Genomic DNA, 27,346 nt, shown 5'->3' on the forward strand with positions numbered 1-27,346 from the left:
AAATTTCTATAATATAATTATATACACTTATAAATATTAACTACATTTAGTTTCAAAATAATAAAATAATTTGAAATACTATTTTCAAAAACTGAATCTCCAAATACATTTTATCCGAAACATTTTAAATTATTTGAATTATCAAAATTTTATCTAAATTATTGGATAAAATCTAACATTTAGTAAAAAAACTGAATTTTCTTACTTTTAACAAAAATTAACCAAAAAAACTAAAATCGAACCGCTAACGAATATGATCCAAAAATGACCTCGAATATTATTCGGTTTTTAACTTTGTTATCTAAACTAAACTGAAAAATGAAATAACCGAATCAGAACCAAAGTGAATCCTACACATCTAAAACTGAAGAGAAAGAATCAAACCGGAACCGAATCTAGCGGAGGAGCAAGAGTCTTGTGAGAGTCTCTATTGAGCTGGGCCTACTAATCAATTTGAAAGTCTCTAGCTGAGCAAGAGTCTTCCACATACCATTGACAAAAGAAAACTTTTTACACACGTAAGTCGTAACAACCATTACAGAAATATCACACACTAGTGGAAGAGTACAAGATACTTTGTTATTTTAATATTTGGTATTAGAAAAAGTGGAAAACTATAAAATGTTGAAGAAGAATATCTATAGTTTTACTGTTTAGGTACTAAGTGATTGGTAACCATCTTCCCGGTCCTTTCTCCGGTATACCACGGCGACTATTAGAACCACAACCGCCACCGTCACTGCAAGAAAGGCTAAAAAGCCCAAACTACTCGAATGTGCCTGCAAAGAAATAATGAATACTGACGTTAAGTAAAGTAACACACATGGTAATAACCGGTTTGACCTAAACCGAGATCTGTTACCGGCAGTTTACCTGCAAGAAGCTCTCCGGTCCAGGCAGCTGCTGAGCAACGAGGATGTAAAAGAGTCCCATGACTCCTGTATGACCAATGACATTACTGTAATTGAACTCCAAAGACAGTGTCTCTCCATTAGTCACTTTCACCGGTTCAGGATAACAAGACGACATTCCAACGATGTAACCAGCTTCGCTTCCAGGCTCATCTCCATTGCCATACTTCGGCATCGAGGAGCATATTACCTCACCGTCCTGATCAATCCATAACACTAGAGTCTCAGTTTTTGAGTAAAAAGTTTTTGCATTAGCTTAAAACCTTAGGTTGGGTGTTTATAACCAGACCTGAAATTCGAACTGAGACCAAACCAAGATCCTATCTAAACCATCATAAAAAATACCCAAATAGAGTATAAGAATACTTTCGGACTCGGGTTCAATCCAAACCAAACTAAAATCCGTACTAAAATCCGAAAAATCCACATAAGTTAATCTATTAATGTTTTTTTCTACATATGTTACGTTAAGATAAATATTTAGAAATTTTAAAAAAAATTAGATTTTTTGTAGTTTTTATAGGAATTGCGAATCGTTATTTTGGAATACTTTTAATCAGTTTAGGTAGCTTGACAAGTTTTTAATCAGATTTTTGATTTTTTTTTTTTGTATATTTTAAATATGTTTTTGTCAATTTCATTAATTTTATTTCCAGATTTAAGTACGATTTTTAGACAATGGTTATAATTTGATTTGAATCAAACACATACGAAATCGAATCAAACCCGATCCAAAAACTAGTAAAATATGAATAAGACCATTGTGCATGATACCGAAAATCCAAAACAAACCCCTAACAAGACACCAAACGTCCGGGCCTGTTAAAAACTAACCTCTCGGTACAGAGCTGCACCGATACCACCTGCGTGCTGGTGAGCTACTCCATAGACAATATACCCGTTAAACGGCATCATTAAGCTCTTTTTCTTAACATCGACACACCCATCACCCTTAGTTTTGCACGGTTTCACGTCATATTCCACCTGAAAAGAAAACAATTAATACACCTTAGCTAACGTTAAAAGCATTAATAAGCAGAGATGTGAAAAGTCTTTACTGACATGACAAAAATGTTCTTGGTTATCTCCTGTTGATCCTTCTGACCGTTCCCAAGAATCCGTTACATCGAGAATATAAACCTTAGCCGGCAACAAAACCGAGCTGTCCCAATCAACCCATCTCACAGTATACTTAAGATACACAGTTCTTGTTTTGTTTCCACTGTCGAATCCGTTTCTTAACCGACATTGAGTCTTATCGTAGCAGCAGTCTTGACCTCCTTTGTATCCAGGTTCTAAAGCTCGACCGTACTCATCAACCGTTACATTATAAAGACCACACCGACACTCGGTGCATCCTTGTTTATCCACAACCCCTCTAGTGTCAATAGCGTGAATATTTAGAAGCCATTTGAACTCATACCCATCAGGTACTTTCTCCGGGTTACCGATCTCGATCGCGTAAGGATCAGGAACATACGTCGAAGTCTTGCGTGTTTCTGATCCTAACCCAAAGTATTGTCTAACTCTGTTCCTACACAACCCTCCGTTACTAACGAGAATATAATCAGGGCTCGAACCAAGGTTCCTAGGCGTGTCTAGGTGCGAAAGGTTGAGACCTTTACGCACGTAGTAAGGGTGCACAACCCAGTGGTGGAGATATGTCTCGTGTAACGGGACGGGGTTACCGTCTTGGTCGACTACTTCGGCGTCGAAACCTTTGAGGCCGATGTGGCCTCTAGGGAAATCGATGTCGAACAGGTAAGGGTCTGCGACTGATCCTGGAGTCATGACTTGTTTTGGTGATAGGAAACTTGCGGACTTGATGTTAATGCTGTGGCTAGGCGATATGCTTAACGCGACCAGAAGAAGAAGTAAGGACGAGATGATCAGGTAACAACGAGCCATTTTGTCCTGTTTCGATATCGTTATAGAGAGGTAATAAATGAAGTAAAACTGATAAAATACGTAATCATGAAATTAACATCTCAAACTCTTAACCTAGTTTTGTTTGAAATAAAACTGTGAACACAACAAACCCACTTGAAAGTTTGAAACCTGATTTAACTACAAGATGTCAAGTTACAAAAACGAATAATCTAACATAATCTTTTTTTAAGTTCGTTGGGACGGGTCAACCTGAGATATTGAGAAGGAGAGAGTTATACACGGTTTAAGAAGAATTTCCATATTTTGAACCTATACATTTTTTTTTTACAAATTTGAAAGCCTATATATATATATATATATATATATATATATATATATATATATATATATATATATATATATATATTTTCAAAAAAAATTTGGAGGTTTGAAGCAAATGTTTCATCGAGGTTGATCCAGGACCGGATCTGAAATTTAAGGAGATATAAATATTTTTTCTAAAACTTTAATTAAAAATTGCAATTTTGGAGCTTATCACTATATAAAAACCTGCATAAATTTTGGAGGCCAAAACTAATGTTTCACACGGTTATTCTTAATCTGAAGCTCATACATAAATGGACGCAGAGATGTTAGATAAGTTCCTGATTCGAACATATCTAGTACTACGTAACTGTCTTCCCTATCAACAAAAAAACACCATTACAAAAGACAGAAAGCTAGGGAGTGAGAGATTTACGTGTGCTCGAACGGAAAATTCTCAGAACCAACTTTCTTCGATTCGGTGTGTTGAAGAAAACTAAAGTCTTTTGTCTTGGATGTTACTGTAATGAAGTGTCCCACGAGGAACATTTCGAGAGATATATATTTTTTATGGGAAATGCGGTGCTCTCATATAACCCGAAGAGACGTAGGACACTAGCTTCCGATGTGTAGCCAATGACATCATCGCTCTCGTCAAAAAAAATATATTAATTAACTATTTTCTGAGATGACCGATGGTTTTGTAAAATAAAATCATACTGAAAGTTGAATGTTCTATTCAGAAGCTGTCATGTAAACAAACCACAAGGGACACGTCTTTACTAGAAAAAGAAAACTTTTATTTCTTTCAAATGTCTTTCACTCTTCAACTTTTCTGTTGTTAGTAGTTACGTTAAGTTAAATGAAGCAGGTCATTTCTATCTTCCATATGCTTTTATTCTAATCAAGGAAAAAAACAGCGATTTGGAATTTTGTATAAATAAGGAAAGTTCTCTTTGATATTTTTCCCACTGATTAGTTGATGTAGTTCAGTACAAATTGAATTTGATTCCATCCACACACACTATCTATCGGTTTAAGTGACCGACTTTAATAAAGATTAGAAGCTGCAGTTGGATAAGAAATGAAGTTTCCATACAACGACGTCTTTTGTTGCATACTTCCAAGACGCTTACACTGATCACGACCACACCAACATACACATCGGTCACAGACCTAACCATCCATTCGTCTCTAGAAGATTATGACGTGCTTTTGAGCACTAACGTCATCTAATCGTACCTTGATCGGGAAATGTATGAGTCGGCCCGTGAAGAATTGTGAAACTCTAAACCCACTAAGGCCCAGTGTATACATGCGTCGTAAGTTAACTTCATTCTTGTGAGGTCAATTAATTTATAATTTAATTGCTTTTTCATTTCCTTTTTTGTAGTTTAGGTAAGGTTCAAAGTACTTCAAATATTAGCTGTATATTAAATCATTTTCAAAATTTTATTTAAGAATGATATAATATTGGAAAATAGGGTAGTAATAGGGGGTTTTGAACACATTATTAACCTTTTGAGGATTCGCTCATTCTAAAACTCCCAACAGTTAAATAACAGTGGTAAGAACAGTATTAGAGTCGCAAGTCGAAATGATGAACATGATGCCATACAATTAATAATAACTAGGTTAAGATCCGCGCACGCGGAATGAACGTTATATATATAAATTATTTTATATATTATATGTTTCTGATCTATTATAAAATAATAAATATATATTAAATAATTAAAAAATCAGTAATTATTACCTATATAATTAAGTTGGTGCGAACATATAAATAAATTTTATTAATCCAAAAGAATATTTTTTTCTATTTGATATGGTATATAATTAAATTTAAATGATAATAACATATATATATATATCAAAATGATGCTTTTTGCTCATATTTTTTTTATCATTTGTATCTGTTATAGCAAAAAATTTAAATTACTGATAACAAATTTTTTACTGTGGGATTAATAGTTTATGTAATTTATAATATTTTTAAAAATTATTTTGTCAATATTTTTTCAAAAAAAAATTGTTAAAAGTAAATTTCAAAATTAAGATATTTATTTATTTTCTTATATGACATATAATTTAATATACATATACATATATATATATATTTATATATATTTTATTTTTAATATTTATTAAATGACACTTTCAACTTATATGATTTTTTAATTATTTGTATCATGTCATAACAAAAAGTTTAAACCATAGATCACAAAATTTGAATGTGAAACTTTTAATGGTTTTAGTAATTTATACTCGTTTTTAAAAATTCAAAATATAACATATAAATAATTTTTTTAATTTTTATTAAATGGTTACTATGATTGTTTTATTTATTTTAATAGTTTAAAATTAAACAAATATAATATAATATACACTTATTTTTATCAAATCTTTATTATTCAAAGTCATTAATTGTCATATATACTTTAGCCATATTAGGTAATTCTTTAATTTTATTTATGGAAATAATGAAGCACATTAATAATGTATTTATGGTTAGTTTAATAAAAAGTTTATTATATATTTAGATGGACCAACCTATTTCTCTAATGATTCTAAGAATCATTCTAGTGATGACATGTGACTACAAAAAATGTTGTAATGCTTCTTAAATAATATATAGGGGATAACAAATACATATAAAATAATGTACTAATGCTGCAGATAAACAAATAAAGAAGATGAGTACATTAACATCTTTATTATTAATTTATTATGTAAGTCTAGGAAAATTAAAATTTCAAATCACATATTAAGTCATTTTTCATTTTTTTTTTTAAATTAAGGCGAGTATAATATTGGAAAATAGGGTTGTAATAGGGGCTTTAGAACACACTGTTCAATATTTTCAGGATTCTAAAACTCCAACAGTTAACGAACAGAGTAAAAACAGTATTAGAGTCGCAAGTCGCAATGATGATCATGATAATATATCATAATTATAATAACAGTACACATGTAATGTCGTACTAATGCTGCAAATTAACTTAAATTAATTTGAAAATGAGAGAAAAGACAAAGAAAAGGTAAAAGAGGAAACTGAGGAACTGATGAGAAGGAGAGAGGAGGATGCTAGGGCTGTGAGAGAGACAGTCAAATAAAACAGACTGAGCTTTTAAGATGGCAGATTCTCAGAACTCCGACTTGACCTGTCGTTTCCTCATTGGCTACCTTTCCACGTTAAAGTTTTCTTATCGGCTCAAACGGCTTTGTTTCTTGCGATCACTGTTTATTGACAAGGCTTACTTAACTAGGATTGTTCTTTTTTTTCCCAACTGAGTTTTCATTGATAACTTTGTTAAACACACAAAGAGGAATACAAATGCCGGCGGAAAACATGAATATCCCCGGAAACCAAGTCTACACAAGGGAATCAAAAGTCCAAGAGACAGACCACTAATAAACGAAGCTTTAAGCTACAAACTAAATTCTTTCAACTAAAACTTAACCTATGAAGAGAAAATAGAAACCATACTTAATTGTCTTACGAGTAGCCGGATGTCTCGCCACACAGAGAGCAAGAGAGCATAAAAAGTAGAAGTTCTTCATGAAGAGCAAAAACCATCATCTGAACCACCCGTTCACGATGACCACACACACCACACACCACCACTAAGACGAAGCCAAGACATAAAACAAGAAGAAACAAACACCCGGAAGAGCTGTCATCTCAACCACGCCTTCATCTGAACACTACAAAGCCTCAACCTCTTTCTATTGCTTCAACACCTAGAAGCCACCTAGGAAATCCAGAGACCAAGAGAGACCAGAAGTAACTTATTCGAAGGGCAGGAGAAGGACGTCTTTGAACCTGAGAGACCAGGGGTGACTTGAAACCAACTCTTCTTCACGACACTAACCTTCAGTAGCTCTCCACATACCACTACTACTCTGCTTCACCGTTGCTGGAACAAAGACAAATTAAGCCATTCTCTACACTCCATGACAGATTAGTCTAAGATGAACTCAGAAGATTAGCAAAGACACTGCAAACTACACAAGACCTTGATCACGACCAACTATGAAGGCGAGAGAGATTCCAAAACCCATTATAGGATAGATACAGCTCAAACCAGAAAGAGCAAAGGGAACAAACTCTTTAAGCACAAGGCCAGCGAGAAGACAAGTAGATCTAGGAGTTCAAAGAAGAAGCAAACTCTGATGCTGGCGAGAAATAACCAGCACACGTCATCAACATCTAGAAAATACCTGACTTTAGCGACCTGACTCTGAAAATAAACTTCACGCGCCACCACGCTCCTCCACGCCGGAGTCTTCACATCCATCAAATCAGTCGAATCCTCCCCACGCCTTCAGAGAACAACACGAGCAAACAACAATAGAGCAACGAAACGCGACTCCGGTGCTGTGAGAGCCACCGGAATCGACCACCGTCAAAACCTAGATCTACTTCCTCTCACCTTCGTCTCTCTAGAGAACAAAGAGAAGAGAGTTTTACTTAACTAGGATTGTTCACTTCAATAAAAAAAAAAGTTCCGGTTTTAATGTAATTTAACGTTTTTTGTGACGACCACGAAGCTTTTTTGGGTCAGATGTTCTAACAAGAGCAAGATATGTTTCGCTTACTATGATATTATATATTTTTGTTCTAATTTTTTTATGAATCTGTTTTTGAAAGGTTTTTCTTCAAAAAGTTCAATATTAAGTATAATTAGACCCAACCTATATATTAGTCTTTTTTTGGTTTTATATCCGAAATGAAATTGGGATTACTTATTTATTATAATAGTAATAATTTTCGTTTGTAATAGTTTTAGTTTTTGTAGGGTCGCATACATTTTGCTTGGGGGTGTCTTCAACTAAATTTGATGGGAATTTTAATTAACGGTATATTCAACTAGTCTAACATATATATGCTATTTACTGAGCCTGAATTTTATGGGAACAAGTTAGTCTTCAAATGTAGAACAGTTATACGTTTGGAACGTGTGCTATCCATCATCAAATGAAGTTAGTCTTCATACTGATGATGCCAAAAGAATAGCTCACCCAAAAAATTAGTAGTAAAGCAATTAAACAACAAGTTAGAACTTAGCAAAAAAAAAACAACAAGTTAGATGTTTATTTCTATAACATTAATGTATTTTATCGGTTTGAGAATTTTTTTAATAAGATATTTTTGCTTTTTTACCTAGAAAAGATTGACAAAAAAAAAATAGAAACGAAAATTTATGTTCAGGACAGGTGTAATAATAGATCAGGGAGATGACAACACGTAATGATCGTAGAAGAGATTAGACCCCAAAGTTCATGGGATTAGATAGACTGAAACACTCCTGACTCCTCCTTTTGAGGTTTTCACTTTGCATTTATTAATCTTTGTTCTCTAAATGCAAATCAATTCCCTGTAAATCTATAAATACTCAGAATTTATTATTGCACAGCAGAAAAAAAATTAAATTCCTATTTTTGCTATAAATTAACAATCTCATTTAATGTCCACGAGATTCGCGTTCAGACAATGCTGATATTTCTTATCACACAAAAATTATTTTCATTATAAATTTATCAGAACTTATACCATAACTTAAAAAGACGTACTCAGTAGCCTATGTGGATAACTTATTCGTTTGAGTTATGTAAAGGACACTACAGAGAAATATATACATTTCTCCAGCTGCTGCAAAGAGTTTCGTTCAAATTATAACGGTCTACACCATATTGCCCGATTCAAAGAGACAATTACAGAAGTAAAACTATTAAAAACGTAAGAGATAAATTTAAAAATAAAAATGTATTAATAAAAAGAAGAGAACACAATAAAAACCCTAATCATTTTATAACTTAACGTGTCAAATGACAAAGGGTCATAATCAGTATACAGAGAAAAAAGAATGTCGATGAAAGATAAAAAAAGCTTGACTTGTTTAGTCACAACTGTCAATTTTCCAGCAAGACACATATCTTCTTTATATAATACTTACATATACATACGTACTTTATTGCAATAAACAGATATATAAAATAAGAATATTTCAAAAAGTTTTAATTTATTTTCTAGATTCTTTACTGTTGTATATATAGAAGCTGCTCGAATGGTCATTTTAACAATAAAGCAACCTCCTCAAAAAAAGAGTAAAGAAAGAGAATATGGATCCTGAAGGTTTCACGAGTGGCTTATTCCGATGGAACCCAACGAGAGCAATGGTTCAACAACCACCACCTCCGGTTCCTCCTCCACCGCAGCAACAACCACCCGCAACACCGCAGACGGCAGCGTTTGGAATGAGACTAGGTGGGTTGGAGGGTTTGTTCGGTCCTTACGGTGTACGTTTTTACACGGCGGCGAAGATAGCCGAGCTTGGTTTCACGGCGAGCACGCTTGTGGGCATGAAGGACGAGGAGCTTGAGGATATGATGAATAGCCTCTCTCATATCTTTCGTTGGGAGCTCCTCGTGGGTGAACGGTACGGTGTCAAAGCCGCCGTGAGAGCTGAACGGAGACGGTTGCTAGAAGAGGAAGAGGAGGAGTCTTCTAGACGCCGTCATTTGCTACTCTCCGCCGCAGGTGATTCCGGCACTCATCACGCTCTTGATGCTCTCTCTCAAGAAGGTACAACATTGAATATATAAATAAACAGATATACATTCCCCACGTTTTATATGTGTATGATAAGGTTGAGAGCAACATAATTTTCTGATAATGCTTTCGTTTAAAATATTAATACCAATTATTTGGAGGCTCTCCAGTGTAACTTCAAAGTCAACAATTGTATATAATAAGCTAACTGAAAAAAAAAGTTTAAGGATTATTAAAATTTTTAACTTTAATTTTAATAATTTTGTTTTATAATTTGAGTGCTATTGAATCTAGATATAAAATATTTTCAAAATATTTTTGGGTCAAAGCGAATATTGTATCCAGTTGTCACTAGAACCATCCCTTCACGTGTATAGTGAAACTATTGTGTATAGTTTATACACTATGCAGTTGCAGTCAGGTTATTATATATTAGACCTATTGCAAGAAGTACGAGGATTAGTTATAGTATATAGAAATTATGTGATCGTGACAAAAGTATATATAGATGATTGGACAGGGTTATCAGAGGAGCCAGTGCATCAGCTAGAACATACCGATGCGGCGGGGAACAACGGCGGAGGAGGAGGCTATTGGGACGCAGGGCAGGCAAAGATGAAGAAGCCACAGCAAAGACGCAGAAAGAAACAGATGGTGACGTCAGTGGAAACCGATGATGACATGAACGAAGGTGATGATGACGATGACGGTAACGGAGGAGGAGGTGGTGGTGTGTTGGGGATTGAGAGACAGAGAGAGCATCCGTTCATCGTAACGGAGCCAGGGGAAGTGGCACGTGGCAAAAAGAACGGTTTGGATTATCTTTTCCACTTGTACGAACAGTGTCGCGAGTTTCTTATTCAAGTTCAGACCATTGCTAAAGACCGTGGCGAAAAATGCCCCACCAAGGTATCTTCCAAGACTTAATCCTAGCCGTACGTTTACTTTTACATTATTATTATTTTTAGAAAAATATATTTATGTTGCGCAAAAAAAAAGAAAAATATATTTATATATTAGTTCTGTCGGAATTTATGAGGTATGGTAGGGATACCATAGCCATTATCATCGACAGCTGTTTTAAAGTAAGTTTGACAAGTCACTAGGTCAGTGTTTTGTTTGCCAGTATTATTTTTTTATTTTCTTTTTAGTTTTTGCTATGTGTGGCATAGATTTATATAGGTTCTGATTTACATTTTCTTTTTGTTAACGAATATAGTTAGATTTCAATTTAAAGTTTTGACAGAGTCAGCGTACGACAACGTGTCGAGTTAGGATAAAAACACAGTCGTTGTTTTGTTTTAGTCTAAAAACGACATGAGATAGCAAGTACTAAGATACGATGTCCTTATGCATTTAGATTCGATCAATTTCTGCATGCATGTGCGTAAATAAACATAGATATTATACTTTTTGACAATTAATAAGGATATATTTTTTGTGTGTATATATTTAGAAATAATATTTGGATACATGATATTGCTCAGCGGGTAATAGTGTCTCCTTTCTTTGAGTGATGATAGTACATAATCCATGAGCTCTGTGCCATTGCTTGTACAGACGCACGTTATTTTTTTTTAAGTACAGAAAATTTAAGCGAATAAAACTCCTTTTTTTTTTGTTCTTTCTCAAATTTTTAGTTCCATTGTTTTTATGATAATCTTTTTACAACATAAATATTGGTACTTTCTGTTTGGAGCTATTAAATACTGATTTTAATGTTTTGGAAAAATATGTAAATAGGTGACGAACCAAGTATTCAGATACGCCAAGAAGTCCGGAGCGAGTTACATAAACAAGCCGAAGATGCGACACTACGTTCATTGCTACGCACTCCACTGCCTAGACGAAGAAGCTTCAAACGCTCTACGAAGAGCGTTTAAAGAACGCGGCGAGAACGTTGGGTCGTGGCGTCAGGCATGTTACAAGCCGCTAGTGAACATAGCTTGTCGTCATGGCTGGGACATAGACGCAGTTTTCAACGCTCACCCTCGTCTCTCCATTTGGTATGTCCCCACTAAGCTGCGTCAGCTCTGCCATTTGGAGCGGAGCAATGCGGTTGCTGCGGCTTCAGCTTTGGTTGGGAACGGTATTAGCTGCACTGGATCGTCCGCGTCTGGCGGTTTGGGGTTTAATTAGTTGGGTTATTGTTTGTTTGTTTAGTTTCTTGTTCGTTTTCTTAGTTAATTATTAGGCTCTAGTTTTTACTCGTTTTGGCTGGGCTTGTTCGTTTTTTTTTTCCGAATTATTATAAAAAAGTTACAATGAAACGCAAAATCAGTCGAGATAAGAATGAATCATTACACTAACTTATAAAATTAAAATCTAAATAATAAATGGAAGTAGAATCTGCTGGAAAAGGAGAGAATGGTGCACTGGACACACTTAAATGAAGTAGAATCTGGAATTGAGTTCCTGTTTGTCAATAAAATGTTCTGCTTGCTTCTTCTGACTTGCGAGACAAGAAGCAGAAGAAGCCATTGGTGCATAGTCGACGAATGACTAGGAACCAAACAAAGTTAAGTTCCCAAATGGCGGGTCCTGATGCTTTGCTTCCACTTGCTGTGGTACCTTCTGCTAGAACAGTAACCTGGAGGCAAGTAAAGTAAGCGCAAGTACAAGTCTGCACCAGAATATATCTTTACTATGCCCAGCAAAAACAATCAGCTTAAAAACTGTACATGTACTCTTTTATCATGTCATTACTTGCACATTGGTGTCTCTTGAGAAGATCAAGTTTAACATGACTATCAATCTTGATTCAAGATATGAATCTAAGTACATAATGTCAGAGCCAAATTCTCAATGTTTTATACATCGATGCTGGGTTTCCCCATGTTGATACACTTGTCAGGTCATCACGGATCGTGCAGCTTCATAGAACAGAATCTCTGGCCGAATCTTCTTTTCTCCACAGAATCTAACCACACTCTTCCAGCTACGAACAACCTATCCCATTCCCACACATATATTATCCCAACAATTCAACACAAGGAAGACAAAATCAACAGTTTCTGTCTTACCTCTCCTGCTAAAGACTCACGTCTGAGATTGACCCACCTGTTCTTTTCATAAACCATGCAGATGTGTTCTTCGTCTTCTTCACCATAACCAACCTGCATTCACATCCCTTATATCAGAGACTATTACAGAGAAACACAGAAGAACAATAGGACAAGTTTTTTTTTTTTTTAACCATAGACACAAGACGGTAGTTAGTGTTTGGTTCTAAGCCTTCGTACAGCCTGCTGATATCTATCTCCCACTCCAGAGCTTTTGTTGTTTCAGAAATTTCCTTTTCAGTTTCACTCTTCTCCCATTCTAACACTACAAAACACCAACGTTATTTTATTATAACCATAGCCAATGAAATAAGTATATGAGATCATAATCATGGTTTTCAAAAACTTACCGATTATGAAGATAGGTGGGCATCTACTTATAACGTGATGAACACAATTTGACGTTCCACAGCCTCCAGTTTTAATGTCACATAACATTTTATAATTCATGCGGGTCACCTTGAGGACATCCACAAACTTTATATCCCCAAAAGCACACTGCATATATGAAAAGCACATAACAGCTTTATAAAGGGGAAGTACCAGTTTCTCTAAGGAAAGGCAAGAAGCCAAATTAATGAAAACATACCTTAACGTTTCTGATTGAATCTGAAGCTACAACAATGCCGTAAGAACTCTGCTCTGGATAATTTGGCTTCCTTCCGCATTTTCTACAACTCATTCTTTCATTTTCCTCCAACGTGAAAAGGCGAGTCACCAAGCTTTCTCTTTCTGAATTTTTCCAGCAATGCCAAGACTCAAGGATGGTTACAAGTACCTCAGCAGCACCACTCGACTGAAAATATACATTACCTTTAGTTAAGCTTATTAAAATATAAAAATAGAATATGATGCTTCGAAGCTAATATTATTCACACGAACCATGCAATTAACTGCTTCTAAGGACACGAGTAAGTCTCTCAAGATGAGACTGTAGACTCCCTCAGTTTTTATTTCCTCTGACACAGCCGCAGTGAATAAAATTTGTAGCGCACATAGAACTTGTTCTTCTAGGTTGTCATGAACTGGTTGCTTATTGTAATTTAGAACTTGTTTTTTAAGAACGTTTATGCTCAGAAGGGCCTGCAATACCAACACTTTTTTTGAACTTATCAAAGAAAATATGGAATGAGCTGAATCAGAAGACCACAGTTAACGTATACTGGTTTACCTTTAGCGTCGTGTCAAGAGCTGAATTGTATCTCGCTGTAGCTCCTTCAAGGACTGGCTCCAAAATTTTCGACAGTGAATCTTCTCCAGCCATGTTTTTCATATCTTGAAGGTGGTGAATAAAGAAATAAGAATTATGAGCGCATAACAAAACAAAACAAATTCAAATTATTCGTCAATTGAGAAAGATCTTTTTACCATCACGGTCAACTGTAGTAGCTTCCACTCGACCTCTTTCCGGTTCCATAGAATCTTCTTCCGGTTCAAGTTTGACAGAAGATTCACTGGATATGTAAGAACAAGTATGGCTCAGAGAAAACAAGAAAACAATTCATCAAACACGCAAAAAAGGATTGTTGAGGTACTTACTGTTCAATAGTCTTATCAACAGGACTAGCCATGCTCGTTGAAGTTATCGGCTGCGCCACGAAGCCCATTCATTCTTAGAGCTTATTAACCGAAAAGTCAGAGAAGCAAATAGAGAAATTTAGAACTACAAATACATTAATGCTTTTATCTTTTTTCGTCTTTTTGGCCTGTGACTTCTTCTTCCCTTCTGCTGCATCTGACTTGACTTTGGGTTCCATAATCACAATTTCATTCTACATGAAAACATATAAGAAAACAATTCAAATACCAAATCAGCCGGAAAAATGAAAGCTCTCTGTGTATAAATAAAGTTTCAAACCAACCAGCAAGAAAGGTTTCAGTGTGAATTTATATAAGAAGGTAAAGGGATATGGAATGAGATAAATCAGAAGATGACAGTTTAGGTACTGAATCTTGTTACTTTTTTGTTTGGTCACTGCTTTACCTTAAGCGTCATGTCAAGTGATGACTCCAAATGTCCGGACAGTGAACCTTCTTCAGGCATGTTTTGCATATCTTGAAACATCAATATTAATAAGAAGGATGAATCTTAAAAAAAAAAAAAGTTCAGATTAATCGTCACTTGAGAAGCTCTTTTTACCATCAGTGTTAACTTTAGTAGCTCCCTCTTGAATGTCATTGGTGGATGAAATTTCCAATGGACCCTTTTCAGTTCCAAGAGTATCTTCTGGTTCCATTGTGATGGAATCTTCTTCCATCGTTTTTGGTGATTGAGATGTACCTCCCGGTTCATGGTCGATTGAAGGTTTTCTGCACATGTAAGAACAATTCATCAAACACGAAAAAAAAAGACTCTTGAGGTACCATGTAAGTAAACGTATTTCCCCTCGAATGTTTCTTTGTATTTACTTGTGTTTAAATAGCAAAGCTGTCACAAGATATTGGTAATTAATCTAACACTTACTGTTCAACGGGACTAGCCATGCTCGTTGAAGTTATCTGTTGCACAATGAAGCCCATTCATTCTTAGAACAGATGAACGGAATAGTCAGAGAAGCAAACAGAGAATTTAAGAGTTTAAAGACCTTAGTGCTTTTACTTGTCTTCTTTTTTTTTGCCTGTGACTTCTTCTCCTCTTTGAGTGACTTCCTCTCCTCTTCGAGTAAAAGATATGCTTCTGCTGCTTCTGACTTGGCTTTTGATTCCATATTTAAAATCTCACTCTACATGAAAATCATATAAGAAACATCTCAAATGTCATATAAGATAGAAAATGAGAGCTATCTGTATATAATCAAAGTTTAAAACCAACCAGCAAGAAAGGTTTTAGCAGTTGAAGCATATAAGAGCGGTTGTCAAAAGCAGAAAGACTTGTGAGCTTGTCTAACAATCTAATCCTTGAATTATCAATCAGCAATATCTTTGCATCGATCCGCAGAACCTGCAAGTTATATAGATACTTTCAGATGGACACTTTTATGTTATTATGAAAATATATTCAAATCATGGATGAACCTTTTCTGTGACAGCCGATTTTAGAAGTTCTATGTACTTCAACACTATGTCATCTCTGAGACCTTTACCCTCACGTACACGACTCATGCAATCTTCTAAATCAAATGTCGGATCCCATCCTCCCTCGAAAACATCTCTTACTGCACACAAGAACAATCTTGCAGTGAGGGAATTTTTTTCTTTTGGGACTCTCTCTTCACATCTATCACAGAGAAGAGATGCATAGCTCTTCTTCCTTCGATCGTCCTGAGCATTCTCTCTTCTTTTATCTTCAAGCATACACAAGTTCTCCACGAAAGTAAGAGCTGCTTCATACTCCAAGACGTGCTCTTTCATTACATACTTGGTTCTCAATGCTTTACATGTGTACTGAACAGCTCTCAAACAGCCACCCAGGTTTCAAGATTGTGTTCCCTGATAGGTTTTGGAAAGCTTTTATCCACTGAAGAGGAGTCACCTAACCAGGATATCATATCACCTCCCTGAGCTTGTGCCTTGGCGTAGTGAACATCAGGATCTTTAATGAATTTGATTTTCCCATCATCAACACAACCATCAAATGGAGCAGCACTATTGCTTTTCAACAGTCTTTTATCCAGGAGCATCAATGAAAACTGCTCGTCGAGTTCGACACTTTCTTTAATTCGAATACGATCCAACACACTGTCCACTGCTCTGCAAACTTGTTCTGTACCATCATGCCTTTCACACTTGATAGTTCCTAGAAAGGCTAGGATCTGACTGAGCTCATAACGTCCAAGAAAACATACGCTCTGTGGTGTTTCCACTATGTGACAATCGTTAATACTCTCTTCCGAAACCTCGAGTTTCCTAAGATGCTTAACCGGAAAACGCATCACCCAGTCTCTAATACTGCAGGAGAGAATCTGATGCTCATAGAGCGACACAAGGAGTAGTTTAACTTCCTTGAGCAAACCACTCCGGTTTTCATCCTCGACCAAAGGCCATTGGTTTGACCACCCCTTCTTCCTAGCTTCCGTTGTAAACGCTTTCACATCTTCAAGCTGAGTTTTGATCATCTCAACAGCAGCTAATGTATCCACCGCATCCCAACCTCCACCCTTAATCTTATGACCCCAGTTTTTCCCTATCCTCACGACCACATCCTTCTCCAACTCAGGCTTAAAATCTGCACCATGTTGTTGCTCAAAATGAGCCTTACACTCTTCAGCTTTAGAGAAATCCGCTAAACATATAGTTCGACACACCCATGTCGTCCATCTCTTGTGTTCCTTAGCATAAGCGAGAACTTTCTCCAAAGCCTTTAGTGACCCCTCGCTGCTATGTACAAAGCCTCTAAGCTTCTCAATACTTACTTTCATCAACTCCCTCTTGATCTTAACATCCAAACCAATCCAAAACAACCTCAGTCCTTTATTAACAGGCTCTGGACTTCTCTTTGTCTCCACAAACTTCGCCTCATCGGTTCTAATAGTCTCAGTCTTGCACTCAAGGATCCTCAACTCTGCATCTTTGATCATAAACTCCAATTTTTTCCTCCTTTCCTCTTCTATGCCTCGAGAAAAATATAAACTCTGTTTCCCTATGCGAACACACTCCTTGTAATACAGCACCGATCCAAGGTGTTGACCTAGTTGGTGGAGCCTTTCTGCGCAGAGCCGCGAGAGGTTTACGTGTTCGGCAAGGCATGAGACTGAAGCCAAAAGGTACGTGAACGCCAAGTTAGGGTTTTTCGTTGCTTCTCGTGATAGCTTCGAGAAGATTGTAGCTTGTTCGTTGTGTAGAAGCGATGAGCCTTCTTCTTGTGCGTAGAATAGTAACAGATCTTCGAGTATCTCCAGGGCCTTGGTGTGGTCTCCTTTAGCGATTAGATCTTTGGCGTCGCGGAAGAGCTCTGCGCCTTCTTCGTCGTCTTTAAACAGAGAAGACTCCATTAGTCAACGATTCTCAAGAGGCTTTCTTGCCTTTTGCAGAGAGAAAGTTGTTAAGAGTAAAGGCGGGAAAATCAACGAACGTAACAGAAAGGAAGAGAAGACGGTGGCTTCTATCACGTGAGAGGCACGTGACAAGGCGTGGGGGGAAAAAACAACATTTTGAGCATTGCCATTGGGGAATTGTATCGAACACCTTGTGCGCATTAACCATTTGAGATGAATAGATCAAAACTAGTGTGAAGCGTCGAAACAATGGTCAAGCTTCTATCACGTGAGAGGCACGTGACAATGCAGGGGACAGAAGAACATTTTGAGCGTTGCCATTGGGGGAATTGTATCGAACACTTTGTGTGCATTTACCCGTTTGGGATAAATAATTCGAAACTAGTGTGAAGCTTCGAACGATCGTCATGCTTCTATCACGTGAGAGGCACGTGACAATGCGGGGAAAGAAGAACATTTTGAGCGTTGCCAATTGGGGAATTGTATCGAACACTTTGTGGGATAAATAGACCAAAACTAGTGTGAAGTTTCGGACAATGTTCGTCTTCATGACTGTGATGAACAAAGTGTGTATACGCAAACACTAAATCAAGCAGCGTGAGTCTATTAAAGGTGGTGGAGAAAAGCCTAATCTTCAAAAATTGAAAGATACGGGGCAAAGAAATAATATTTTGAAACATTTGGGGACCAAAAAATAATGTTTAAAAGTTTTATTAACCTTTCATTATATACCACAAACTAGAATATTACTGATTTTTAGCCTATTTTATCCATAGACTTTACAAGTATTATCTTAAACCAGCTACATTGTTGGTTATATTATTTTATTATGTCATTAGTTGCAGGTTAAGGAGTTTGGTGTTTCTTGAGAAAATCAAGTTGCCCATGGCTAACAACTTGATTCTAGATTATACTTCTAATTAGGTTGCATCAACATATCCCATATCTATACACTTGTTAGGCCATCATGGATCAGGCAGCTCTTCATAAAACAAAATCTCTGGCCGAACCTTCCTTTCTCCACAGAATCTGACCACATTCTTCCAGTTGTTGCCAACAACCTATGCAATTACAGATGTTTACAACGTCTGTATTTAACTTCACAATTCTACTCAAGAAAGCGAAAATTATCTTACCTCTCCTGCTAAAGACTCACGTCTGAGATTGACCCACCGGCTCTTTTCATAAGCCATGCATATGTGTTCTCTTTCTTCTTCACCATATCCAACCTGCATTCACATCCCATATATATACTGAGCATGTAACAGAGAGATACATAAGAAAGAAATAGAACAAGCATTTGTGACTCTGTTTCAGTTTTTTTTTTTTTTTTAATTCTTACCATAGACACAAGCCGGTAGTTAGTGTTTTGTTCTAAGCAGGGCCGGCTTACAAGGGGGGACAAGCGGTGCGACCGCCCCGGGTCCGAACCCGTGTCCCCCCCGTGTAATGATAAATAAGGGGCCCAATTTTTTATAAATCTATATTTTATATATAAAAAAAAATTATAAATACAATAAATAAAATTAAAAAGGGCCCAAAATTATTTGATATGTATATAGTTTTATTTTCATTACAAAATATATAAAATATTATTGACTAAATTTTAAAAATATTTTAAACATTATCTCTATATAAATTTTAGAGAATAAAAAAAAAAAAAATTTGCCCTAGGGCCCCTGGCAGTATTAAGCCGGCCCTGGTTCTAAGCCTTTGTACAGCCTGCTGATATCTATCTCCCACTCTAGAGCCTTTGTTGTTTCAAAAATTTCCTTTTCTGTTTCACTCTTCTCCCATTCTAATACTAATGTTGCAAACCCCACATAACACCAACGTTATTTAATCATAAGCATAGTAAATGAAACAAACGCATAAGATCACATTCATGGTTCTCAAAACTTACCGATTATGAAGATAGATGGGCATCTACTTATAACATGATGAACAAAATTTGTCGTTCCACAGCCTCCAGATTTAATGTCGCATAACATTTTGTATTCCATGCGCATCACCTTAAGAATATCCACAAACTTCATATTCCGAAAAGTACACTGCATATAGATAAGCATATAACATCATTTTACGGCACGTAACAGTTTATCTAGGAAAGATATACGAAATAAATGAAACATACCTTCAAGTCTCGGATTGAATCTGCAGCCATAACAATTCCATAAGAACTTTGCTCTGGATAATTTGGCATCCTTCTGCATTTTCTACAATGCATTCTTTCATTTTCCTCCAATGTAAAAAGGCGTGTCACCAAGCTTTCTCTTTCTAAATTTGTCCAGCGATGCCAAGACTCAAGGATGGTTACAAGTACCTCAGCAGCACCACTTGACTGAAAATACATTACTTTTAGTTAAGCATAAAAAAACAATATGATGCTTAGAAGCTTATATTATTCACACGAACCATGGACTTAGCTTCTTCTAGGGAAGCAAGTAAGTCTCTCAAGATGAAACTGTAGACTCCCTCAGTTTTTATTTCCCCTGACACAACAGCACTAAATAAATTTTGTAGCTCACAAGGAACTTGTTCTTCCAGGTTGCCGTGAAATGGTTGCTTATTGTACTTTATATCTTCTTTAAGAACGTTTATGTTCATGAGGGCCTGCAATTTCAATTTATCAAAGAGAATAAGAAGGTCTTTACATATGGAACGAACATGGTCTTTTTTGTTTGGTAACTGCTTTACCTTTACCGTCATGTCAAGAGCTGAATTATATCTAGCTGCACCTTCTCCAAGTGCTGACTCCAAGTTTCCTGACACTGAATCTTTTCCAGGCATGGGCAAATGAAAGAAATAAGAATTTCGCATCCCAATACAACACATTCAAATTATTCGTCAATTGAGAAGCTCTTTTACCACCTGAATGTCAGCGTTGGATGAAATTTCCAATCGTCCCTTTTCACTTGCAATAGTATCTTAAAGGTTGACAGAAGGTGTGCTGGACATGTACGAACACGTTTTGCTCAGAGGAAACCCGGAAACAATTCATCAAACACGCAATAAAGACTCATGAGGTGCTTACCGTTCAACATTCTTATCAACGGGACTAGACATGCTCGTTGAAGTTCTCTGTTACGCCATGAAGACCATTCATTCTTACAAACCATTTACTGAAAGGTAAGAGAAGCAAATAGTGAATTTAAAACTTCAAAGACCTTAATGCTTTTAGTTTTTTTCGTCTTTTTTCTCTGTGACTTCTCCTCTTTGAGTGGCTTCTTCTCCTCGTTGACTAAAATATCAGCTTCTACTGCATCTAACTTGACTTTTGATTCCATACTTACAATTTCATTCTACATGAGAAAAGACATGAAAGGATATAAGAAACAGTTCAAATACCAAATCAGACGGAAAATGAAACCAAAGTTTCAAACCAACCAACCAGCAAGAAAGGTTTCAGCAGCTGAAGCGTGTAAGAGCGGTTGTCAAAAACAGAAAGCCGTATGAGTTTGTCTAACAATCTAATCCTTGAATTATCAATTAGCAGAACCTGCAAGGCATGAAGATAATTTTAGATGAACAGTTTTATATTATTCTGCTGTTAATGAATACTATACTCATGAACGAACCTTTTGGGTAATCACTGATTTCAGAAGTTTTATGGACTTCAATACTATATCATTGCTTGAGTAACTTGATTTCCTTGAGTAACGTACTCCGCTCTTCAACCGCAGCTAAAGGCCATTCGTTGGACCACCCCTTCTTCCTAGACTTAGATGTAAAAGCCTTCACGTACGCGAGCTGAGTTTTGATCATTCCAACAGCAGCAACTGCATCCACTGGTTCCCACACCCCAACCAGTATCTTATGACCCCAGGTCTTCCCTATCCTCTTGACCATATCCTTTTCCGAATGAGGTTTAAAATCATCAGCATGCTCTTGTTCAAGATGAGTCCTACATTCTTCAGCACTAGAGAACTTCTCCTATCCTCACACGGGTCTAGACTTTTCTTTGACTCCCAAACTCTCAGCTCGCAGTGTCTCACACACCAGCAACCACTTGGTGTGATCGCCGTCAGCGTAGCGTATAACCTTTCGGCAGAGCTTCTTTACCTCGACATCATCCAATTCCATTTCTACAAGATTCTTGCGGGCTTTCTTGACTCTCAAGTTATCTTATTTCTTCAGAGAGAGAGAAACGGCGGGAAAAAAAAAGAAGGAATGTAGTAACTGCAAACGCGGTCAAGAGGCTGGCTTTTATCACGTGAGCGCCACGTGACATTGTTTTGTGTTGGGATATAAAAAAAAAAAAACACATACACCAGAAGGGGGAATTTTGTCGAACACCTCGTGTGCGTTTCCCGTTTGGAATAAACAATAATATAAATAAATACGAAACTTGTGTGAAATCTTCGAATTTGGCTTGAAAAGATTCGTAGAAAATGTTTCAGCCATTGAAAACGAAAACACAAGATATTCGATCAAAGAAATTTTCAAATATTATAGAAGAAGATAGAAGACGGATGATATGTACTAATGTATAAATTTGAAAGATATTGGGGGCAAAACTAATTATTTGAAACATTGGGGACTACACCCGAATAACCACATTAAAGTAATGGGCTAAGATTAAAAACATGGGGGCCCAATTTAAATTCCGACGTTTCTTAAAGGTTTGTTATCGACATGACACGTTGTATGTATGTTATGTTTTAAGAAATATCATTTAATAGCTTTTCTTTTCAAAAATTACCACAAATGGAGAAAAATTCCTAAATAACTTTTAATAAAATGTAAAAAAAAGATAAATATTTATATATTTAAATTTAGGACAATTCTCTCAAATAGCTCTTTTAAGTTTTTGTCACGAAAATAGCCTTCAAAAAATTAAAATGACCAAAATATCCCTTTTTATTTTTAAATTTTTAATATTTAGTTTTTATTTTTAAAAATTTGAGCACATCCAAAACCCCACCTCTAAACTCTAAATCATGAGTCTTAGATTAGTTAAACCTAAGAGTATAAATATATATTTACCCTTTAATAAAACTTCTTTTTTGGTCATCTTTTTTTGGGAGTCTACTTTTATGAAAATAAATTTAAAATGATTTTTTTAAAAGAATTTCTCTTAAATTTATGGTTTAGTATTTAAAGGATGAAATTAAATTTAGAGTTTAATATATAAGGTAATTAAGTATTGAGTTTACTGATTTATAAATGTTATTTTGAAGATTTTTTAAGTACTATTTTTGTGATAAAAATTTAAAAATATTTGCTAGGTTTATCCCTTTTTGTTTGCTTAAAAAAATAACATTGTATGTATGCTATGTTGCAGAGGTACGACAACTTATTCGAACGCGATGCAAAAGAGGAAGCTTTTATCTCCGGTCAAAGTTTCTTAGAGCTAAATAATGCTTAGAGGCTGCTTGCCACAAGAAACCGGAAGGAATCACAACCAGCGCTTGAACAAACTATAACAATGTAGTAAACAAATATGTGTTAAGTGTCGTGATGTCTCTAAGTTTTGGGCCTAGAAGTTTCTAAAAATTGAATGGAGAGATGTTGTACGGCCGCAAAGATTGAAATCAGTAACAAGGTTGGTGAGGCCGGCGGTTCGCACCGGCACCGACTCACCGGCCCCTTGTTAAAAAGTCTAAACCTGTTTTTTTTATTTTATTATATTGACTTTTCCTACTTCTTAGGTATGCTCGTTGAATTCTAGTCTGTCGACTTGAGATTTTCAAAGTGTCTATTTCATTTATTACCAACCAAAATCGGACGCAGATAAGACATTTGGTGTTTTGTCTTGTTAATTCTTTTGTATTATTCATTAGACAACTTGTGATAAAGTAGACAATTCAAAGTACTTGGTACAAAGTATCACATCAGAAATTGAAAAATATTTTAATTGATATTCTATCAGTTTCAAATTAGATATTATTTTTCATAACAAATTAAAAACAAGTTTAACGTTTGATTTCATTTACTGTTAAAATTTCATAACATTTATTATTTTTAAAAAGTTTAATTAGAAGTAAAAGCGATAAAACTAATAAAAATTGAATTAAAATCATAAATTAACACTTATTTTGTAATGAAAAGAAATTATTTTACAATGATACTTAATTTAAACAAAAAATATATATAAAAGATTAATAAATCCACATATTACTAATTGATTTTAGGTTAAAAACTCATTTAACTTACTATGGTACCAGAGATATTCTGAAACTAAAATAATATATTAAATAGATAAATTAATTTATCTATTACCAATTGATTTTATACTGGAACCGTATTTTATTTAATATTTTTATTTCATTACTTCTATTTTGGTTAAAAGATTCAAACACATGTCACTGTATATTTTTTAACTTTATATGGATAGTCAATTTGATAGAGTTCCACTAGTGAATCAAGTGGTGTAAGACTTCGAAGTCCAGCTCAAGTGGATTTCATCATCAGATATTTCGTTGAGGGTCGAGACCGTCCAGCAAAGTTGTGACGGTGCCTATCACGCGTCTTAAGCCGATCATCGATCGTGAAAACTAATACAACCGAAAAAATAAAAGACAATTCTTTTAGTAGTTGGAGTTTGCATGATGTTGAAGTTCACATGCATGTATTGTTGGGTGCCGAATCTTGTAATTCACACGACAGATTAGTCGTTGATTTTGAAAAACTATTTCATGTCAACTCGTCATAATGGTATTTTTTGCACTTAACTTTGTTATTTTATGGTAATAATAACAGATAACTAAAACGAGGTTTAAGCTTGGTTGTAAATACGTTAAATGGAACTATGGAACACACATATATAATTTATGTAAGAAAAAATTTAGCAGATCAGATGAGATTTTATACCACCTCATGAGCTCAGTAGCTTGTGTTTGCATTTGTAGGACGATAAAATGAACTAGATTTGGTATGCGTTTCATGTAATATCTAGTTATATTCTATGAAATAAAAGTTACACTTTCAAGAATCTTTAACCAACAAAAATAAGAGTGCAAAACATGAAAAACATTCAAGAATCATAACATCTCTTCATGGCAAGTTAATGGGGATAACTCCTACTTAGAATAGGATATTCTATATACTTTCTGATAATCATGAGCTTATGTTATCTCATACTTGTCCTTATCTACTTAGGACTTACGTGATGTATAAATACTGAGCTAGAGCTCTGAGATCAATAACACTTATATTCAGACTTTACATGATATTACATGGTATCAGAGCATAAGACCTGGACCTTCTATAATTCTTAAATTTCTTTTCTACAAAAACGTGTTTCTCAAGAAACATGTCTGACAATCAAGGCGCCATCACAGAGTCCGTCATATCTTCTCCATACTATCTACATCCATCAGATAATCCTGGTGCTCTTATTACTTCTGTCCTCCTTAAAGGTGATAACTATACGGAATGGGCAACGGAATTGTCAAATTCGATCCAAGCAAAGCGGAAGCTTGGTTTTATTGATGGTACCATCGCAAAACCGACGACGGAACCAGACCTCACTCGATGGCAGGCAACAAACTCGATGCTTGTAGGTTGGATTAGAACCTCGATTGATCCCAAGATAAGATCTACTGTGTCGTTCGTACCAGAAGCTCACAAGCTATGGGAAAATCTACAGCGGCGCTTCTCCGTTAAAAACGGCGTTCGTATACATCAACTCCGAGACTCAATTAACACATGTCAACAGAACGGACAGAGTGTTATCGAATACTATGGTCGATTATCTAAACTCTGGGAAGAACTGGATAATTTAAACACAACACGGGCGTGTTCTTGTGAGGCTGCGGCAGATATAGAAAAAGAACGAGAAGAGATCAGAGTACACAAATTCCTGTTTGGTCTCGACGAATCACGCTTCCGCACCATACGTTCACAGATAATAGATGAAGAACCATTACCGGATATCAACAAAGTTTACTCTCGTGTCATCAGAGAAGAGCAACACAACAATTCTCGACCTACAGAAACTAAAACAGAAGCAATTGGTTTCTCCGCACGTACAGACACAGCAAAAATAGATCCACTACAAGCTGCAGTTGCTCGCAGTCGTGATCCTAACAGAGTCTGCACTCACTGCTCTCGCAAGGGTCATGATCAATCGGAATGCTTCCTCTTGCATGGATTTCCAGAGTGGTGGAATGAACAACAACAACAACGAAATAACTCAGGGGGAGCAACATATAATCAACGGGGTCGAGGAGGACGCTACTCAAACAATCGCGGTCGTGGTGGTCGTTCAAATACAACTCGAGCGACAACCAACAACGTGGCATCATCACCTCTTGACAACGATCAGATTTCTCAGATCATTCAACTGCTACAATCCTCTCGTTCGAATATCTCATCTGAAAGATTGGCCGGTAAAACCAAATTTACTGACATAATTATCGACACTGGTGCTTCTCATCATATGACAGGAAACCTATCACTTTTGAGTGATGTATCTGATATTCTACCATCCTCAGTCAAGTTTCCTGATGGCCGATTTTCACGAGCTCTCAAGAAAGGCACACTTGTGCTGAGTCGTGACTATTGTTTGAAAGACGTTCTCTACGTCCCTGATTTCAACTGCACCTTAATCTCAGCGTCTTGTTTACTTAAACAAACCGGTTGCATAGCTATTTTTACTGATACGTTGTGTGTCTTGCAGGACCGTTTTACGAAGACCCTGATTGGAACGGGTGAAGAACGAGAGGGAGTTTATTATTTCACGGGTGTTGTAGCTGCTAGTGTTCACAAGTCTGCATACAAGAACTCCTCTACATCAGAATTGTGGCATCGACGGCTAGGGCATCCTTCTTATAGAGTTTTATCGTTTTTACCTATGTTAGACAAGATGACATTTGATTCACACCAAACAGCATCTTGTGAGATTTGTTTTCGAGCCAAGCAAACTCGTAATGTTTTTCATGAAAGTTCTAATAAAGCTTCAGAGATTTTTTCTTTAATCCACTGTGATGTTTGGGGTCCGTATCGTACACCTTCCTCATCTGGAGCAAAATATTTTCTTACTATAGTCGATGATTATTCTAGAGCTGTGTGGACATATCTTATGCTGGAAAAATCAGAGGTTGCAACACTACTACAAGAATTCTTTGCTATGTGTGAAAAACAGTTTGGTAAATCAGTCAAGAAGATAAGAACCGACAATGGCTCAGAGTTCATGGTTTTATCATCCTTTTTCCGAAAGAATGGCGTGGAACACCAAACCTCCTGCGTTGATACGCCGCAACAAAACGGTCGCGTCGAACGCAAGCATCGCCATCTGCTCAATGTCGCAAGGGCGTGTCTGTTTCAGGCACGACTTCCATCTACTTTTTGGGGAGAAAGCATATTAACTGCGGCACACTTGATTAACTATACACCTTCCCAAGTTCTCGAAGGCCGCACACCATATGAGCTATTGTTTGGCAAGAAACCTGACCTTGATCAACTTAGAGTCTTCGGCTGTCTCTGTTTTGCTCACCGAAAGGCCAGAGACAAAGATAAGTTTGCTGACAGAAGCAGGAGATGTATTTTTGTGGGTTACCCCTTTGGCAAGAAGGCCTGGCGTTTGTATGATCTAGACTCTCATGAGTTCTTTTCTAGTAGAGACGTGGCATTTTCCGAATCAAAATTTCCTGGTGTGGGAACAGAGGATTATGTAACACCACCAACAAATCACTATGACCCGGCTGTTGATGACTGGTTGCTTCCGGTTACTGAATCAAGGGGGAG

General features: G+C 36.2%; 4 protein-coding genes and 1 pseudogene across 4 annotated transcripts; 1 reads left to right on the top strand and 4 right to left on the bottom strand.

The window, feature by feature from the left end:
- Positions 1-497: 497 nt before the first annotated feature.
- Positions 498-3,667, bottom strand: LOC106431703. The gene is made up of 5 exons (XM_013872516.3): positions 3,541-3,667; positions 1,974-2,825; positions 1,746-1,895; positions 874-1,110; positions 498-779 (listed from the first exon to the last, which is right to left on the bottom strand). Exons 2-5 carry the CDS (start codon positions 2,817-2,819, stop codon positions 654-656), a joined length of 1,359 nt encoding a protein of 452 aa, XP_013727970.1. The 5' UTR covers positions 2,820-2,825; positions 3,541-3,667; the 3' UTR covers positions 498-653.
- A 4,617-nt stretch (positions 3,668-8,284) lies between these two features.
- LOC106431693 (protein LEAFY) lies at positions 8,285-12,206 on the top strand. Its single transcript, XM_013872503.3, has 3 exons — positions 8,285-9,693; positions 10,169-10,569; positions 11,404-12,206. The coding sequence occupies exons 1-3, from the start codon at positions 9,231-9,233 to the stop codon at positions 11,797-11,799; spliced, it is 1,260 nt and encodes a 419-aa protein (XP_013727957.2). The 5' UTR covers positions 8,285-9,230; the 3' UTR covers positions 11,800-12,206.
- Positions 12,207-12,362: 156 nt separating this feature from the next.
- LOC106431685 lies at positions 12,363-19,035 on the bottom strand (annotated as a pseudogene).
- Positions 19,036-19,228: 193 nt separating this feature from the next.
- On the bottom strand, positions 19,229-20,446 carry LOC125575435. Its single transcript, XM_048774263.1, has 5 exons — positions 20,354-20,446; positions 20,072-20,269; positions 19,791-19,997; positions 19,560-19,707; positions 19,229-19,460 (listed from the first exon to the last, which is right to left on the bottom strand). The coding sequence occupies exons 1-5, from the start codon at positions 20,444-20,446 to the stop codon at positions 19,345-19,347; spliced, it is 762 nt and encodes a 253-aa protein (XP_048630220.1). The 3' UTR covers positions 19,229-19,344.
- On the bottom strand, positions 20,363-21,739 carry LOC125575473. Its single transcript, XM_048774264.1, has 8 exons — positions 21,656-21,739; positions 21,398-21,589; positions 21,235-21,339; positions 21,048-21,155; positions 20,824-20,958; positions 20,691-20,737; positions 20,528-20,606; positions 20,363-20,433 (listed from the first exon to the last, which is right to left on the bottom strand). The coding sequence occupies exons 1-7, from the start codon at positions 21,737-21,739 to the stop codon at positions 20,585-20,587; spliced, it is 693 nt and encodes a 230-aa protein (XP_048630221.1). The 3' UTR covers positions 20,363-20,433; positions 20,528-20,584.
- Between the last annotated feature and the right edge of the window lie 5,607 nt (positions 21,740-27,346).

Source organism: Brassica napus, unplaced genomic scaffold, assembly GCF_020379485.1.
Source record: "Brassica napus cultivar Da-Ae unplaced genomic scaffold, Da-Ae ScsIHWf_3038;HRSCAF=3832, whole genome shotgun sequence".
Classification (NCBI taxonomy): Eukaryota; Viridiplantae; Streptophyta; class Magnoliopsida; order Brassicales; family Brassicaceae; genus Brassica; species Brassica napus.

Bases quoted from the DNA above. Each gene is read 5' to 3' on its own strand.
- LOC125575473 (XM_048774264.1), bottom strand. From the start codon at position 21,739: ATGGAATTGGATGATGTCGAGGTAAAGAAGCTCTGCCGAAAGGTTATA. The intron at 21,590-21,655 runs GTGTGTGAGACA...GTGTGAGGATAG, and splicing joins ATCACACCAAGTGGTTGCTG to GAGAAGTTCTCTAGTGCTGA. The intron at 21,156-21,234 runs GTTCGTTCATGA...CATGCCTTGCAG, and splicing joins AATCAGTGATTACCCAAAAG to GTTCTGCTAATTGATAATTC.
- LOC106431693 (XM_013872503.3), top strand. From the start codon at position 9,231: ATGGATCCTGAAGGTTTCACGAGTGGCTTATTCCGATGGAACCCAACG. The intron at 9,694-10,168 runs GTACAACATTGA...AAGTATATATAG, and splicing joins TGATGCTCTCTCTCAAGAAG to ATGATTGGACAGGGTTATCA. The intron at 10,570-11,403 runs GTATCTTCCAAG...ATATGTAAATAG, and splicing joins GCGAAAAATGCCCCACCAAG to GTGACGAACCAAGTATTCAG.
- LOC125575435 (XM_048774263.1), bottom strand. From the start codon at position 20,446: ATGCCTGGAAAAGATTCAGTGTCAGGAAACTTGGAGTCAGCACTTGGA. The intron at 20,270-20,353 runs GTAAAGCAGTTA...TTGAAATTGCAG, and splicing joins CTCTTGACATGACGGTAAAG to GCCCTCATGAACATAAACGT. The intron at 19,998-20,071 runs GTTCGTGTGAAT...ATGTATTTTCAG, and splicing joins TAGAAGAAGCTAAGTCCATG to TCAAGTGGTGCTGCTGAGGT.
- LOC106431703 (XM_013872516.3), bottom strand. From the start codon at position 2,819: ATGGCTCGTTGTTACCTGATCATCTCGTCCTTACTTCTTCTTCTGGTC. The intron at 1,896-1,973 runs GTCAGTAAAGAC...TTTTCTTTTCAG, and splicing joins ACCAAGAACATTTTTGTCAT to GTGGAATATGACGTGAAACC. The intron at 1,111-1,745 runs GTTAGTTTTTAA...TGGATTGATCAG, and splicing joins GTGCAGCTCTGTACCGAGAG to GACGGTGAGGTAATATGCTC.